Source organism: Camelus ferus, chromosome 15 (genome assembly GCF_009834535.1).
Source record: "Camelus ferus isolate YT-003-E chromosome 15, BCGSAC_Cfer_1.0, whole genome shotgun sequence".
Taxonomy (NCBI): domain Eukaryota; kingdom Metazoa; phylum Chordata; class Mammalia; order Artiodactyla; family Camelidae; genus Camelus; species Camelus ferus.
The window spans coordinates 20,335,132-20,352,250 of record NC_045710.1 but is presented as its reverse complement, the minus strand read 5'-3'; the positions used below and the strand labels follow the sequence as shown (position 1 = coordinate 20,352,250).

Genomic DNA, 17,119 nt, shown 5'->3' with positions numbered 1-17,119 from the left:
ATTAATGTATCACGTCTAACAAAAGCATACAAATAAATACATTTAGTTATACATTTAATGAATCACCTTTAATAGAGAATAAAGTTCCCTTCCATAAGAACTGACAGAAAATTTGGGCCAACCAGTCCCCAGGAGAAGTCGGCAGAGGGTCAGGCCCTGCATGTGTTCTTCACCTCTGCCTGCCCCACCTTGTCCAGAAATTCCATTTGTAACTGCTTTGCCTTCCCACTCCTTCCCCAGTGAGGAGGACACCTATGAGAGGAGTGAATGTCACACCCCACAAACCCTGCCTGCTGCCCCTCTGCTGGGCAGGCTGCTCTGACTGCCACGGCAGCTGCTAAATCTCCCTTTGATGCCCTACCCCGTGGTCCCTGCACCCACAGCAGCTATGACCTCCTTTCCCAGTACTTTACTCTTTCACAGCGTGAGGTGCCCACCATGTCCCACACCCCTGAGTAGCTTCGTCAGATGTCACCCCCCATTTTCAGCTCACAGGGCAAAGGCATAGAGGGGTTAAATCAAGGACCTACAGGCAGTTAAACAGAGAGGCTCCTCCTTTGAGCCCTTGCTCCCTCTCCTTCCACTTCACCAGAGAGCACTCTGCTCCAATGTGAAACAGTACTAACCTCCAAAGTCATCCAGGTATTATGTATTTATTTATCCAGCCAACACTTACTGCCTACCCAGTAAGAATGCCAGGTGATGGGCACAGCTAGACAACAGTACAGCCCAGCCCTTTGGAATGTTGTCTATTAGGGGAGGCTGACAGGAAAGCAAGCCTGTTGCATCAGAGGGCAGAAAGGACCAGGGATGGGGAGGCTCAGAAAGCAAGAACTGTGTGACCCCCAGTAAAGCCACAACTTTTGGGCTCCTCACTTCCAAACCAGCACCCCTCTAGTAGCCAGTCTGGGGTTCTCCCTCTGCCAGATAAACCCACGCCAGCAGAAGCAGAGAGTGATGAGTGTTGCCTGGGGCAGACTTGCATTTGTTCATTCATTCCTAACAGGGACTCACTCAGTAGCAGCTCCACAGGCTCCAAAACCAGAAGTGAGGGCAGAGGGGAGGGGAAGATCTCAAGGCTCTGCTCTTCTGGGGTGGTGCCTACACCCCCGATGTGAGTCTGGCTGCCCCCAGTCCATATTTGCAGGCAAAACCCAGCCCTTCCAGTGCCTCCTCACAGGGAGTAAAGAAAACAACAGGTGCTCCCTGCCCCTAACCAGCTATGGCAGCACCTGTGTCCCCTCCCGAAGGCCCAGGGGCTGAGGGCCTCACCATGCTTGTCAACAGCAGGCTGAGTCAGTTCTCTGAACTGAGAGAAGGTAGAGGGCTCCTGGCAGTGTTAGGCCAAGCAGTGTGAATTGCACTGACCAAACCCATCGAGCTCAAGGCATTTCACAAGCGTCTTGGCCTTACTGTCCTTACCTTCCCAGAGGGAGGCAGGAACTAGTATCCCAACCGCTAGACCACACCCTTAAAATCCATTTCGCCTCCCCTAGGCAGGTCCCTAGTCCTGGAGTGGTGTGCGGGGGTGAGCCTCTACCTGTGAGGGGAGCTGTGCTCAGAGGCCCGCAGCCAGCCAAGAGCTAACTTTACCCGTCACCCCACCCCCAGGAGTAGGTTAGCTGTCAACCTGACTATGTCAGGTGAATTTAACACACCTGAGTGACTAGGCTTATGCTACATGGGGTAATACTACCCAGAGTAACATTAAACCTCCAACCCTCAGGGCTATACAAGAAAGAAATGTATTTCTTGCTCATGTGAAATCCGGAATGAACGTGCCAGTTGGTTACTCATGTGAAGTCCAGAATGAATGTGCCATCCCATCATTTGAGATCCAGGCTCCTTCTCCTTGTGGAGCCACCCTTTTCTCCAGTTTTGAAATCCTTTGCATTCAGACATCCAATGGGGAAAGAGCATGAGGGACTCACATAGGGAGGTTTTTATGAATCATCCCTTCTGCTCACTTTCCACTGGCTACCACTCAGTCACCTAGCGATAACAAACTGCAGTGGATGCTGGGGAATGCAGTCAGCTGTGTGTCCAGGAAAAAGGGAAGTAGGTTTGATGAAAAAAATATGTATGTATATGTTGTATCATGGAATAGGCCAAGGAATACAGCCCCCATCTCCGGGCATCTATCAGAGTATTACTTGAGAATACTGAGTCCTTATTTAGCTCCTCTGAGCCTTGATCAGTCTTCTCCAAGAACTTCATAATTCAAGGCTGAAATTGATTTCAGGATCTATTCTAAGGCATGACTGCTTCATTCCCAGAATTTAATGATGTAGCAAGACCTCGCTTTCTGGCATAAAACACCTCAGAATTTCTCTAAATTTTTCTTTTCTAAAAACTAAACAAAACAATTCAACAAATAAACTGGAATAAGTATTTTGAAAAGGCTTTAAACTAGCAGGATAGGAAAGGACAATCGTTCACAAACTTGACTGAACATTATGATCACCTGGGAAACTTGTTTTAAAGCAGAGTCCTAGGCCCCATACACAGAGATTCTGATTCAGTAGATCGCATTCTAGGCCCAAGAATAAAAAAAAATCCCTTTAAGTTTCCTAAATGATTTGATGATCAACCACATGTGTAAGTCACTGGCATAAAATGTCAGATCCAGGTGTCTTGTGGGCAAGACAGGGGATCAAGTGACTAGAGAAGTGTCATTGGCTATCACATTGTCAGCAACACATATTAAGCCCCCATCGAGTGCAGAGGATGGAACAGAGTGTATGACTCAGCCTCTTACTGCGTCACAGGACTGCATGCTGTGGGGGACACAGAGCATACACGTTGAGAGGCAAACAGCAACACCCGGAGTGTTGTGCTGGGTCTGACAGAGTGTGGCCAGTGTTCAGATGGCGCAGTGACCTTCATGTGTCAGGGGAACTGTCATGGAGAAAATGGGCTTATTATAAGCTGAACCTCGAGAAAAATTTAGATCTTAAGGAAATGGGAAAGGGACAAGGGCATTCCAGAGAAGACCATCAAAATGAGCAGAGGCTTAGAGACGGGAATGTTTTATGTGGGTTCAAGAATAGCCAAGTAGGCTAGTCAGAGAATCCTGAGCAGGGTCCTTGGAGAGGGTGAGTATGGATATTAGGTCAAGTATTTTGGACACTGGGATATGGGTAGTAGAGAGCCTTTGAGCACAGACATGGACTGGAGGATGGAAACCAGAGCATGGGGACTATTGGAGGCTCTCGTCAGAGGCCAAATGTGAAATGATCTAAGCCCCAGAGTGGAGCTCAGAGAGGAGGAAGAGGAGCTGGAGGAGAAGAGGCCCGTTCTGCTGCTGCCTAACAAATGGCGCCATCGGCCCAGGACAGGCTTGGGTCAGTCCTCCGAGAAGAGAGGGAGAGAGCAGCTGGTGGCTCAGCAGTGCAATGTACAACCAGGCATTGATATGTACAAATCAAACATTCATAACTCTGGAAGGATCTGGCCTTGTTTCTTGCTCAGAAAACATCCCAGCTCATTGGAGCAAGGAGTAGATTAGCAATTCTGAGCTTTAAATCCTATTTCTAACACTGATTTACTGTGACGTTTGTAACAAGTTGTTGCTTTTGATTGCTAAGTTTCCACAATCAGGAGTGCGAAGCAGTGAGACAGATCCAGCATGTGAGCCTGGTTTAAGAAGTAGTCGCTCAAAACAACAATAAGCGAACCCCTTTAGGATAACGGGATGTTCAGATCTGCTCAAGATTGTCTTGGTAATATCCACAGCTCAGTTTACAAGTCAAGAGATGCATATATTTTTCACAACTCTCAGTGCCTCTGAAAATGTGTTCTCAGCCTCTTCTCTCTCTCCAGGCACAAAGTCTGGAATTTAGGAGTACCTGGGCTGCTGGTATTAGAAGCAAAGCAGCTGGGTCCCTAGTTACCCGATTGGCTTCCCACCCACCCTTCAACATGGCCTCCAACCCCACGCCCCTCTCCTGAGTGATTCTTCTGTCTGTAGCTCTACCATTCTCTGAGGCATTCAGTTCTTCAAAGTCTTTCTTGAATTCTTTTCTCACTACCCATATTCGATGTTTTCTCAGGTTGTGTACAGTCTAGCCCTATGGGGGCAGAACCAATAGGGACTTTTAAAATCTCCTGGTCAGTGAGCAGTATGAATTACAAGTCTGTACATATTCCTCAAGTTCAAGGTCCGTGTCTTACACATCGCTACACTCCCAGTGACAGACACAGTGCCTGACTCATAGTAGATGCTCAAATAATCTTTGCTTAAAGGCAGAGGAGGAGATATGTAATTTATAACACTGTCTGAGGAAGTATAGATTTCTAATTAAAAAAATATAAAACAGGAACAATGAACTAGAATCTCCCATACCAAAAAAAGGCTCCCACTATGAAAATATTCACATTACATAGGTTTTTAAAAACCAGGATAGCACATAACAAGTTTCATTGACTTGCCCAGGGTCCCACCAAGTACACAGCCCATTCTTCATTCCACTCTACCTTTCAAAACTCTGCCTCCACCAAACAGAGAAAGCTACTAATTCATCCTATTCTAGATATTTGTGTCAGAGAGAAGGGAACCCACCCCATCCTTTTCCTGGGTCTTCGCTCCTTGGGGAGCAGTGCCATCCCTGGCACCATCTGAGCCCTCCAAGCCTCAGGTCAGCACAGCCGCAGATGGTAGCAGATGGGGCTGGTGTTGGAAATGTCATTGTATCCTGAGGAAAGTGGGGCGAGTGTCCCATGCTGTCTGAGACGTGTGGGCATAGGTGCTTTGTAGCTCTGGACAGCCCTCCAAGCCCCCACTTGCTCCAAGGGGCTGGTTGTACTCCACCAATAGTATGGAGGATGTAAGACACTAAACGAGATTAAAGAATTTGGATGGTTCTGCAAGGGCTGGCCAAAAAAGTGATCTGAGGAGCAAGAGGCCCAAGCTCCCATCTTCCCTCTGGTCTCCGTATGTGATCCGCAGAGTCAGATGATGCTCCCCAGGGGTCCTTGCCCTTCTTTCTTTGTGTGCTGGCTCCTGGAGATGACCAGATCTCACTAACTTGGGAGGGGACACACAGCCCAAGAAACCATCTATCTCTCTCTCTGTCTGCCTCTCTCTCTGTGTCTCTCTCCCTCTCTCCCTTTCTCTCTCCCCCTCTCCCTGGGGAAGCTGCATTACTTCAGCTCCCTTGGGGCACTTGATACACTCAAGCCTGTGGGCCAGGGCTTCAGGAAGCAGGCTCCACCTTTCACCTTCCCCCACGAGAGCCTGGGGCTCAGGGAGAGCTCAGTATTCCGAACACAGAATGAGAGGATGCAAGAGCAAAATGGGAACTTGCTAGAGAAGGGCTCCTCCCTGCTCTGCAGTCTGCTGGAACATCATGTGGCAGCAAGACTGTCCAACGGCTGGCTTGCTGGAGCAAGTGTGGGAGTCAGATCCTAAGTGTCAGTTTCCACAGTGAGCAGAGACAGCCTGTGTCTGGAAGCCTGGCACTGAGAGTGTTGAAGAGTCTGAGTGACTTGCCTGCTCGGCCGGACTGAAAATCCATTTTCTCCCCTATTCCACACCAAAGGGCTCCCTCATGGAAGCCAGGTTCACCGGGAAAGATCTCTATGGCCTTTGGCAGCCCTGGAACCACTGTTTTGACTTCCCCTTATTGTTCCTGGTCATTATGCCCAGAGACACTAAGTTAGGAGACGGTCAGTTGTTTCTGCAAGTGGGACTGTGGGGAGGTGCGGGTGCTCCCAACTGATGAGTCTGGCCTTGACCGTCCCGCCCACCCCCACTTTACTGTGCCAGAGCCAAAGACTCTTAGCATCAGGGCGCACGTGCCCAGCCCTGCCACACTGGTCCTGGGCACCCAGAGCAGGCCATCAGCCCCCCCCTTCCACCGGAAACGGCAGTCAGTTACACGGAGGGGAGGATGGTTGCAGCAGGGCTTTGTCATCACATGCATTGTTCTAATAGAAATGCACACGGCAGCCCGAGCTTTGTGACAGGCCCTTTTAGAAGACTTTTGCACAGTGAGAAATTGGAGAAAGCTTTCTTTCCTCAGCGGTGTCTGCCAGCCCTATCCTAAGCAGCCAGAGCCCAGACAGGCCCCAGCTGCAAAAAGGGAAGTGGAACACTCCCTCCTTCCGAGCCCACTAAATGGTCAGAGGAATCCAAGACGTGGTGCCCATCCACTGAATGCCTTTTACCCGTTTCTTCTTTCTCTCCAGAGCATTCCTATTCCCTCAGTCCACATTCAGACACACACCTTTCTGTCAGCTACTTAAAGTCATTAAGTGAACTTAATTAGGTTCGTCAGTCCCTGAGGCTGGCAGGGCGGCAAATAAGGCATTATATTCACTGGCCATTACCAGTCTGCTGCCTGAATGAGATTGTGCATTTTCTGAGCTGTGCGTGACCTGCATCAGCGTCTCCCAGGCAGAGATTTGCCCCATGAGACTAGGAGGCCCCCAATTCCAAGGCTGCCCCTCTAAACCTGGCCCACTGCCCCAGTGGCCACCTCCCAGAATCCCCCTGGGCAGGCTTTCAACAGACCTCTCTGTAAAGCTGAGCAAGACGGAGTCAGGGGTGCATTCTTTATGCAAAACCAGGCTCCAACCAAGATCTCCAGCCAAGTCTGTTCTAACAAGCTCCAAACCCCACTGGCTAGAAAAAAGGGAAAAAGTAACAACCACCCGTGCAATCAAAGATGTCTTTTTTAGAGAAACAGAAAGAGCTGAGCAGGTGTGAACTGGGGAGGGGCAGGGAGTGAAACCCCCGCTGCTGGGGGCTGGACAGAGGGGCGCTCAGCTGTTGTGCTCTGAAATGGCACAGCTAAGCAAGGGAGCTGGACGAGCCCCGGCGAGTGGGCTCTTCCCTCCTCCTCCTACCAGGCTGCCGCAGAGCAGGAGAACAAGGCTTCCTTCCCCACACAGAGCTAAGGCTTTGAGCAGGGGCCATGGAGTAATCTGTGTGCTCGCTCAAACCACCAGGCCCCCGCGATCCTGGTAGTAATGCTTTCTCTCAGACACAGAGCAGTCCATCTGGTATGTGTGTTAGAACTTGCCCTCAGATCCAGAGTGGTCTGCCTGGTATGTGCTAAAACCCAAGACCTGAGGCCGTGGCTGACTCTGGACAGTGGCTTGGTATCTGTACTTTTAGAGGACTCAACAGCAAAGAGTAGTTGGATCCGGACTCAGAGCCATGATGAAGTCTCACCCACCTCCAGTGAGGAGAGGGCAAGCAGAGCCAGGAGCAAACTCTTCACCTGAGGTTCAGGCAAAGACACACAACCAGGTACCATCCAAAGTAAAGAAGCCTGAATCTGGGTGGCCCTGTGGCCACCTGGTCTCTTGGCTGGTACCCGCACAGAAAAGCAGCTCCTAGATTGATTGTGTTGTCCGCTCCCTGCCCCATCATCCACCATCCCCAGACTGCATTCCCAGACTGTCTCTGCTTCACCCTGCCCTCCCCACTTCCCTGCATGGCCCACCTTTGTCCCACCTGTCCCTTCCCTGCAGCCTCCAGAGTCTGGAGCATTTGGGGAAGGATTGGCAGTGTGGCCTCCTGGATGGACAGAGGCAGCGTCGCATGTTTACATCTGATTTGACATCTGATTGAGTCTTCCCTGATTCTTATGAGTGTTCCTGACTCAAAATGTGTGCAATTCCCAGTGTCAGTCAAACTCTCTTCAATAGCAGCTGCCACTGCCATTGCCTCGCAGAGCACTTTAAAAACTCTTCTATTTAGAAACCATTCCAGCTCCAGCTTGCATCATGCCATCCATACTAAGGGGCCCAGTGGCTGGCTGAGACCTTGCAGCTCTAATCTCTGAGTAATAAAGGAGGAAGGCGGCGGGGGGGCGGGGGGGGGCAGGGAGAGCAGAGAGGGGAGGGGAGACGTGCATTTAGGGGAAGGGCTTGTTCAGGGGAAAACAGGGATTTCAGCTCCCTCCCCATGCTCAACAGCCAGACACATGTAGTGTGCTCACTCAGGCATGCCAGGCCTCCCCAGGGGGTACTCCCAGGATGTCGCTCAGCTTTGAGGTCAGTGCCTGGCCTGGGCCCTTGGCCTGTAGAGGACGGACTAGGAGATGATGACCCGGAGTGGAGAACTGGAAAGATAGGCAGAGGGCCCCCTACCCAATGCTGTGCACTCTGCCTCCCTGATGCTCCACCAGGGTACATGATTCTTTCTCAGCACCCCCTCCAAGTAGCGCCAAGTGCCTGTTTTCTTGCTGCAAATCTCCCTAACCCTGGCAACTGCTGTAAAGAGAACAAGCAATATTAGGGCACTGGTTTGCCACCTGGAAACCCTAGCCCTGGCTGTGTCTGAGGTTACACAGGCTCCAGTTGGGAGTCACCTGTGGACCACGTCCTCTGTAGAGATCCAGGGAAACCATAGCTGTGACCTTGCCAAGACTCGTGGAGGAAACCCAGTGCAGGTGTGCAAGACATATGGGCCTCTCACCATCTTTACCTCCTCACACTCACACACACTCTCACATGCACACACACACATACACACTCACACACACACACTCACACACTCACGATAGGTGCCAAGATCTGGCCGGACAAGTCGGATGGGTTCTTGTGCTACGCTTCCCCCATGCACCGTCACCCAACGTGCTCAAGTGTCCCAGAACAGGATTTGGGGATTCTCCACTGGGCACTCTTCCTTCCATACCCAGCCAACGACCAGCCCTCCTTGCTGGTCTAGCCTAAGGCAGGGCATGTAGACCCCATCATGGGGAATGTGGCCTGAGGGCACCATGGGGTTGGCCATGAGTACAGCAGACCCAGGTATTTCCCTTTAAAATTGAGCCATATGTGGACCCTCTAATTGTGACTTTCAAACAAGAAGGATTATTTGTGGTTGACCAGATTTCACGAGACAAGTGAAGGCATAGATGGATTTACCAAGTAATTCAGTTAAGAATAGCCAGTCATTAACCTCCTATTTAGATAAAAGTTGACGTTTAATTTCAAGTCTTTCCACCGCAGGAGGCAGGGATTCTTCGCAGGCCAGGAGTAACCACACCGGTGTCTAGCCCTTCTGCGTGTTGATCTGAGGTCACCTGCTCGCGGGCTTCCAGCCCCTGTGGCAGTTCACTCGCTGACCGTAAAGCTTTGCTGTCCTCGCTGCACAGTGTTAGCGAACATTTTCTCCTTGTTTCTCTCCCATGTGCCTTTCCTCCCTCTGCTATCGTTCCATTCCCTGTGTTTCCATGGCCCTCTCCGCCCTGCCTTCTCCACCCTGTCAGTCTCGCACACCTGCCAACCCTCCTGTTTTCTGCTTTTGCTCCCCCATGCTGCCAACTCTGTTGTCTTAGTTCCCTCTCTCCTTTTTCTGCCAGCTTTTTCAAACTATGATTTACAAAGCATAAATTCACCTGTTTTAAGAGTACACATCAGTGACTTTTAGCAAACATACAGAGTTGTGCCAAGAGCACCACGATCCAATTTCAGAGTATCTTCATCACCCTAGATCTTTCTTGTGCTGGTTTACTGTCAATGCTGTTCCCATTTCCAGTCCTAGGCAACCTCTAATCTGCTTTCAGTCTCTATCGATTTGCCTATTCTATACATTTCATATAAATGGGATAATGTAAGTGAATGGACTCATGAGGTTTTAATTATTGCCTGGCTTCTTTAACTTAGCATGATGTTTTTGAGATCCATCCATTTTATAGCCCTCAAAGGAGCCCGTTCTTTTTCATCAGAGAGTAGCATTCCATTGTTGGCCGTCTCACGCGTGGTTTATCTGTGCCGTGTGTGGACGGGCACGCGTTTCCTCTCTTGATATTTTAACATCCACCCAGAGACTGCACAGTCTTTGGCAGGTCATTCTGGATTGACTTTCTGAAAGGTGAGAGAGATTTTTTCAGTTCTCAGGAAACTCACTTCACTGCAGGACAGGGCTGGTTGACTGATAGCGTTCCAGGAGGATGACTTCCTAGGAAACAAATGAACCAAAGGTATTCTCTGTTTATCCCACTCTAAAGCCTTCCCTAGCCACAGTCCCAGGACCTGACCCTCCAAGGCTTTGAAAGAGATGGAAAGAAACAATATCTCATGGATTCACTGTTAACATTTATGGCCCACTCTGTGTTGCTTACAGACACCCCCAAGGATCATAGTCAAATCATTTGCTAGTTAACAATCAGTCGGGCACTGCACAGACCAACCCCAGTCACAACAGATACTGAACAAAACTCGGGATCCTTCAGACCCACACTTTGAGGTTTAACCTCTCAGTTGCTAGATAATAAAAAAATTCAGGGGACTCCAGGGACAGAGCCAGGCTGCCTGAGGCAACCAACAAGCAGAGGACACGCCAGGCAGAGGCTCTTTATCAGCTGGCACAGAAGCATCTCAGTATTTTAATAAGACCTCAGCACCCTCAACTGTGAAGCCTTGCCCGTCTGCACACCATGCACACCCAGACTCCAGGGAGCACAGGAGTCTCCTCAGAGTATCAGGGGGGCTGCTCTCAGGTCCCAGGCTCCCTATTCTACTAAACCTACGGAGAAGGGAGGTGCTCTGTGCAGCAGTGGGGGAGATGTTCACTTCACCACTCTTGCCAGTTCTCTGTGACGAGGTGAGGCTGATAAAAATGACAGTCACAGGCCAGGTCATCAGCACACATCTGGATCGTGCTGGATGCTGAATCCTAAGACCTGACCCTCCCACATTGTTCCTCATACACACTCCTCTTGACACACGTACAGGTTCTGGCTGCAGATTGTCGCGTGGTGGGGACCAGGATCCAGAGCCACCGTGGCTTTCGACAATGTCTCCATCAGCCTGGACTGCTACCTCACCAGTGAGTGCCCCTGTCCCTGGCACCTGTCCCCACCCCAGACTACCCCGGGCCTCACTGCCCCTCCTTAACCCAAGCCCAGTGGTCTCGTCCACCCTCCCTGGGGGAAGCTCATCTCTCTGCTGTAAACTGAGCCTCACTTAACTCAGCCTGTGGGGTCTTCTCGTTCTAGTCAGTGGGGAGGACAAGTTGCCACAGAATACAGCACCCAAATCAAGAAATCTGTTTGAGAGAAACCCAAACAAGGAGCCAAAGCCCTGGGAAAATACACCGAGAGAGACCCCCATCTTTGACCCCACAGGTAAGGGTTCAACTTCTAAATTTGAGCAAAGTAATTTTTGGTTGCCCAGGTAGAAGGAAGATATGTGCTGTGATTGGGGTGAGGAGCTGTGTTTAAAGAATAAAATAGCTGACCTTTAGAAAGAATGTCACCTATACCCTGGCTGTTGGGCCTCAAGAGGGAGCTGTTTGGTTGTCTTACTGCTGGGCAAATGGAGCTTCTGGAAGCTGTGCAAAGGAGCAGCTGTCTCTCGTGCCTGGGGAATACCCAGGCCCCAACACAAACGCGAGGACAAAGCCGGTCTCCTCCTTTCTTTGACTGCTCCCCAGTTACTGCACAAAGCAAACCTTCTATCGATTTCTTCTCCTCATTAAGAGGGTTGGGCCCAAGGCCAAGTTATCTGTTGCACACAGGCAGGCTAGCTCATCATGTATAAAACCCTAAAGACTTCAGGTTCGATGCATTTCCTCAAAGCTTGGCTCCCCTCCAAAGCTGTTCGGTTCCGCATCTCCCAGGCTGAGAGGCTTCTCATGGGAGCCCTTGCTGCTCCAAACACAGGCCTCTTCAGCTTCTAACCCTAAACCATGGGTGTGACTTCTCAGCTACTCTATGTGCCAGAAGAAAATCTCTTGGAATCAGTCTCCAAACCCAGTATGAGGTCCATCAGCGGTTATTAGATCTGTGAGCCCCAGAGAAGCTGATGAAGGCCACCAGGCCCGACACCAGCAGGCCCAGGGGTTCCCCCAAGTGATGCTGGTGCCTGAGGATGCAAGGCTTCTTCCTACGTGAGTCACCGGAGAAGCAGGTGTACAGCACACGGTCCACTCACACTCTTTTTCCTCTAAAAGATAGTTCTGTATTAAAACAACAATAGCTAAATGGTAAATCTCTCATTTCTCCTTATAATATGAAATCTTTGTTTAGTGCAAAGTACCAAAACAAAAGTAGAGGCTATACCATTGCACTGAATTCACTGACCTTCAACTTATTAAGTAAATATTAGCTTTGCTTTGTCTTTGAAGAAATCCTTTTTCCCTCCCCTAAAAAGCTGTCCCAGGACTAACTCTCATCCCTTCCAAGTCCTACCTGATCTCATCCAGCTCCCAAACCAGAGGAAAGAATTTGGTTGCTTTTCTAATCATCTCTCCCCTTTCCTCCCTTCACCTTGAACTAGAACCTCATTTTTCCACCCAAAAGGGAACCTGGCCTCCTAAACCGTCATCTCTGTTTCGCACTCTGCCTCGTGGTTCACAAAAACGCCTAATGGGTGGGAGGCAGCCTTCTGCCAGCACCACTCTCCACCCCCTGCCCCGTGACTTACCTCCATCACTGCCCAGCCGTTGGTCCACCACTGCCTCCCTGTGATTAATGCAGGTCTTGCCAAGCAAACATGTGGCAAGCCCTGCCCCGTCTCACCTGCCAGCACTGATTACATAGCAGGGACTCCAGAAACATGTATTGATCGACCGGTGAGTGATTGATGCTTGAGCTCAATCCTAAGATGTCAGCAGCGGCTCCCCTGCAGCCAACATTTAGGAGGCAGTCATCTGCCCTGCCTGACTCTGGTTTATTGCCATATAACTCCCACTGCCCCTAAAAGACTGATCAGTAAGGATCTGCCCAGTGGCCACTCGGACTAATGAAATCTCACAGTGGCTCAAAAGCGGCGATGCTCCCCCACCACCTCTGAATAAAATCAGAAGCAAGTGGTTGCCTGAGAGGCTGGAGATGACAGTGGCTGAAACCCACGCTTCCTTTGCTGCATGACCCCAGCCTTGAAACAGGGGTGACAGCAAGTGGCTGTGGGTCAGTGTTTTGTCTGCAGACCCCCTTCCAGAGTGACCCCAACTCAAAAGGTAGAGGACATTGAGGCAAATACATCCCCAAGCAGCCTTACTAGGCTCTTTGGGAAGGCTTGGGAGACCCAAATAGAGCCAGTGCTTTCCCAGGAGCCCAGTGCCGCATCGGGGAGCAGCTGAGGTGAGGGATAAGCAGAGGTGGGCTCCCAACACCCCTCCCCTGCTGTGTTCCTGCAGCAGGAGGCATCCCTCCTTCTGACGGACCTGTTAGCCCCACCTTGCTGCAGACTCCTCGCAGAGCAGATTCGGGAGGATTAATGGGGAGAGAGGGAGCAGGGCCTCCTTTCCCCACCACCCACAGGATGAAGTCGACCGAGCCCCCTGAAGCGTCACTTGGCCAGGACTCAGCCTCCTGGTCAGGGAGAACAGGCCTCACCCTGGGTCCAGCCTGAGGCTCACCCTCTTGGCTTTAATCCAGACCCCCACAGTTCTTGCACAAGTTCCTCTGCAGGCGGTCCTGGCTCAGGTCAGGAGCTCAGAGAATTCAGTCTAGAAGAGGAGAGCATAAGGAGACAAAAGATTAGCCAATTAAGAGAGCCAGGTGCCTGCAGGGAGAGAAGTGCCCTGCGGAGGAGGGGTCCAGGCAGGCTCATGGAGAGGTCAAGGTCAGGGCTACACCCATTCAGAAAAAATCACCTGGCTTACCCTTGCCTGGCACCTCCCACATGCCTGGGACTGCGCAGCTACAGCAGCGACTAGGGGAACCGGTACCCACTGTTCTGGAGCTTCTGGCCCACAGGAAGAGGGCAGCCTGTGAACCTCATGGCCTGTATCGTGAAGCTTAACCCAACTCAGAGCTGCTACGTGGGAGGGCCCCCTGGAGAGGAAGGGTGCACTGGGGCCAGAGGGAAAGGAATAGAAGGAACAATCGGTAAGCAAGTCTGACCAGGGCTGGGCTGTCTCACATCCTCACGTGTCCTCCTCTAGTCCTCACTCTGGAACTCTGGCCCAGAGCTGGCGGCTGTTACTGGCACTACAGGGATCAGGGAGATGATGTGGAAGAACTTAAGTGTCCCACAGCTGGTGGGGGAACGGGGCCAGGATGGGCCTCGAAGTACATTCCTCAGCCAATTGAGCTTCTTCGAGTATCCAATTCTCCTATCAGAGATCAGTGCTATCAACGGGGAAGAGCTGGGAGAGCATCCCAGACCAGAGCCCATGCGTGATCAGTAAGCAGACCAGCTCCCAGCCATCCCGACAAAGGATGGGGGAGGCTGGATAATAAGATTTTCTCCCCAAAGTTCAGTGCTGTCAGTTTCTACTGGGCTGGAACAAAGGTGGCTTGTGGCATTTCATCTCTCCTGGCAGACATTAGAGCAGCTCCTAGCAATGCAAAGGCCACGTGAGGTCTTCTGAAAACCATCACTCACCAAGCTTCCACATTTCTAAACACTCCTCACATCCCCCAAGCCAGCCCTCCCCTCTGACGAGGGCCTGACACTCTGGGTCTGGGGGTTTCCCCACCCCCAGCCCACGAGGCAGAGCTGGGCCGCGGGAGCATCCAGGCAGGGAATAGCAGTCCAGGTGCTTCACGGAGCATTCTCGGAAGCCTCAGTCACTTCAGCTAATCAGATGAAGAAACGGAGAGAAAATGGGGCAAGTATTAAGGCTGGGGAAATTACATTTGTCAGTTTTGCACATACAATTACACTAACCAAATGGTTGGGATAATGCAATCACCGGGCTGCAGAGTTTCTCCCTCTCTCTCTCTCTCTCTAATGGGCAGTAATATTAGCAAGGAAGAGCTGCATGTGGCCTCTGCCACCTCTCTCTCTCTAAAAGCCCAGGTGAGGGCAGGTAGGACCCACAGAGCCAAATGACTCTGCCCTCAGCGTTCTTACCCCTCTTCCTTTCTCCTGTAGGCTCACACATTGTGTAGGAGGGCAGGAGGGAATTAGCTCAACCCACAGGTATCTGTAACTTGCAAAGCCCTGGCATCAAGCCACAGTCTTGCCTCGGGGTTGGTTGGTGACAATTGGTTTACTGTTTTCTAAATATATGTCTCTTGCCAAAGGTTGGGGTCGGGGAGTGGACAATTACAAATGGGTGGAGAAGAGCATTGGACCAGGAGTCAGAACCCCTGTGCACAGCCCTGGCTGGCCTGCAAGCTTTGTTCCTGGGGAGGCTCCCGCCTCTGCCCAGCCTTCTGTGACCTCCTCTGATGTCTGGGGCATGTCAGCAAACCCACAGTAACAGAGCTCGTATGAGAGGGGCTAACTCAAACACCGACAAAGGCCAGAAAACTGCTACTTTTAAAGGTCAAGGTTTGAAGTAGACAGCCTCCAGGTCTCTCCCCATCCATTCCTAGCGCCATGGTTCTAAGGGCTGAAGGGAGCCAGCGCTCTCCTGGGCCCATCTCTCTAACTAACCCATGGCACTGCTAATGCGCCCAGAAGTGAGGGGGACAGACTGCCCATTTCCACACATGCTCCTATGATTCAAGACCAGATGCCAATTCCAATGAGAAAGTTTTATGTGTTTCACATAAATTGATTGGGTCTATTTCTGCTAAATGCATTATCCATTCACCACAGAACAACTATTAGAGTTAATAGAATTTGTAGCTGGAGCCATTATGTTCCAAGTACACCCTTCTGGGGATGACAGCATTATTGGAAGGCAGGATTCGCAGGGCCCAATTCCCCTCACTCAGAACCTATCATCTCATTCGCTGGCGGTCTTTGTTTCCATCAGAAACAGGCCCTGCAGGCCCAGTCAAGCTCCCTGCAGCAGCACACCCTGATAGTGAAGGGTCACCCAGATCCTAAAGACTTAAGTGTATCCTAGTCCAGTTCCAGAAACTCCTGTCTCCTTACCACCTGTCAGCACTGCAGACAGCCCCATGCCAGGCTGAGGGCAGAGAGGAAGCTGGGGTTCCCCTTTAGCCATGCCTCTTTACTGTGTGCCAGTTTTGAAGGCAGAAGGCCCCAAAGGCATTGGGAGGACAGGGAACAAGTAAGGATAGGAGGCCCACGCTCCATGGGGAACTCAGAGTAGACTCCTGGGTTCATGGCACCGTTAACAGCTTTCCCCAGAAATAACCAGTGACAGAATCTGGGGCTGCATGAATGCAGCAGTGAGCAGATCAGCTGGCGGGGACCTAGATGCCACCTAGATTTTCTCCAAGTGTGTCCTCATGTCATCTGCTTCTTGTGACTCGGCTGGGGGAGGGAGGACCCACAGGTGCTGCTGGTTAAAATGCAGATTCCTGGGCCCCGCAGACCTGTGGAATCTTAATATCTAGGAGTGAGAGGTCAAAACCTGCCTTTTTAACAAACTCACAAGGAAAGCCTGGTTTGAAACAGAGTTTAAGAACCCCAGACTGCAGCCCGACCTCCTCCATCCAAAGGGGTGTGGTCCTTGGGACAGAGTGGAGGCGGTTCCGACCATGTAGCATCTTTTGAGCTTTGAGGTCTCAGACAGCAAAGGCCTCGTATCATGCGTCTCCTCCTTACACAGCAGTAATAACCACTAGTCACCGAGCATCGCCGTGCGCTGGGAACCATGCTGGCTGTTTCGTATGAGTTCCCTCACTTGTACTAGAGTATTATCCCCCTGTTACAGACGAGGAACTTGAGGCCCACAGAGGCAGAGTAACTTGCCCTAAGTTATACACCCTGTGTAAAAGGCTAAAGAATAAGTTTCTCTAAAATCACATGAAGAATCAAGTTTTCTAAGCCAGATCATATTCCAAAGGGCAAAGCTGTGATAAAGAAACCTTTAAAGAATCCCACTGTTGGGGGTCATCTAGAGGAATTTCTCTTCTCTGAAAAACCCTGTTTATAATGTCAGTTTTTGCTTAAACAGAGCACATCTCCATCTTCAGTAATATTCAAAATAGTGCACCAGGCACACAGCATACCCCTGCGCGTGTAAGAAAGCTGGTAGCTGTGGCTAACCAGCGTGTCTCCAGCGCCCCAGCCATCGTGGGCGCACGTGAAAGGCACTTCTGACACTTCCCGCTTATGTAGCCTTTCCCAGAACCCCCCGTTCGTCTGGGGGAGCACCTCTTTAAGAGCTGGGCAGGCAGCTCTTAAACCCATTCCAGCTCTGGCCACTTCGCTGCTCAGCTGGCCTGCTGTTTAACCATGTGCTACATGTTCTCTTTTCCTCACTAATTTTAGATTATCACCTATTTATAGCCAGCGTATAGTGATGACGCATGAGGCACCAGCCTTAACAAGGCTCGTGGGCCAC

General features: G+C 50.9%; 1 protein-coding gene across 1 annotated transcript in view; it reads left to right on the top strand.

The window, feature by feature from the left end:
* Positions 1-17,119, top strand: part of ALK (ALK receptor tyrosine kinase) — a 678,293-nt gene that overhangs the window by 577,914 nt on the left and 83,260 nt on the right. The window contains 2 exon segments of the mRNA XM_032497290.1: positions 10,692-10,786; positions 10,956-11,084. Coding sequence (XP_032353181.1) covers positions 10,692-10,786; positions 10,956-11,084 — 224 coding nt within the window.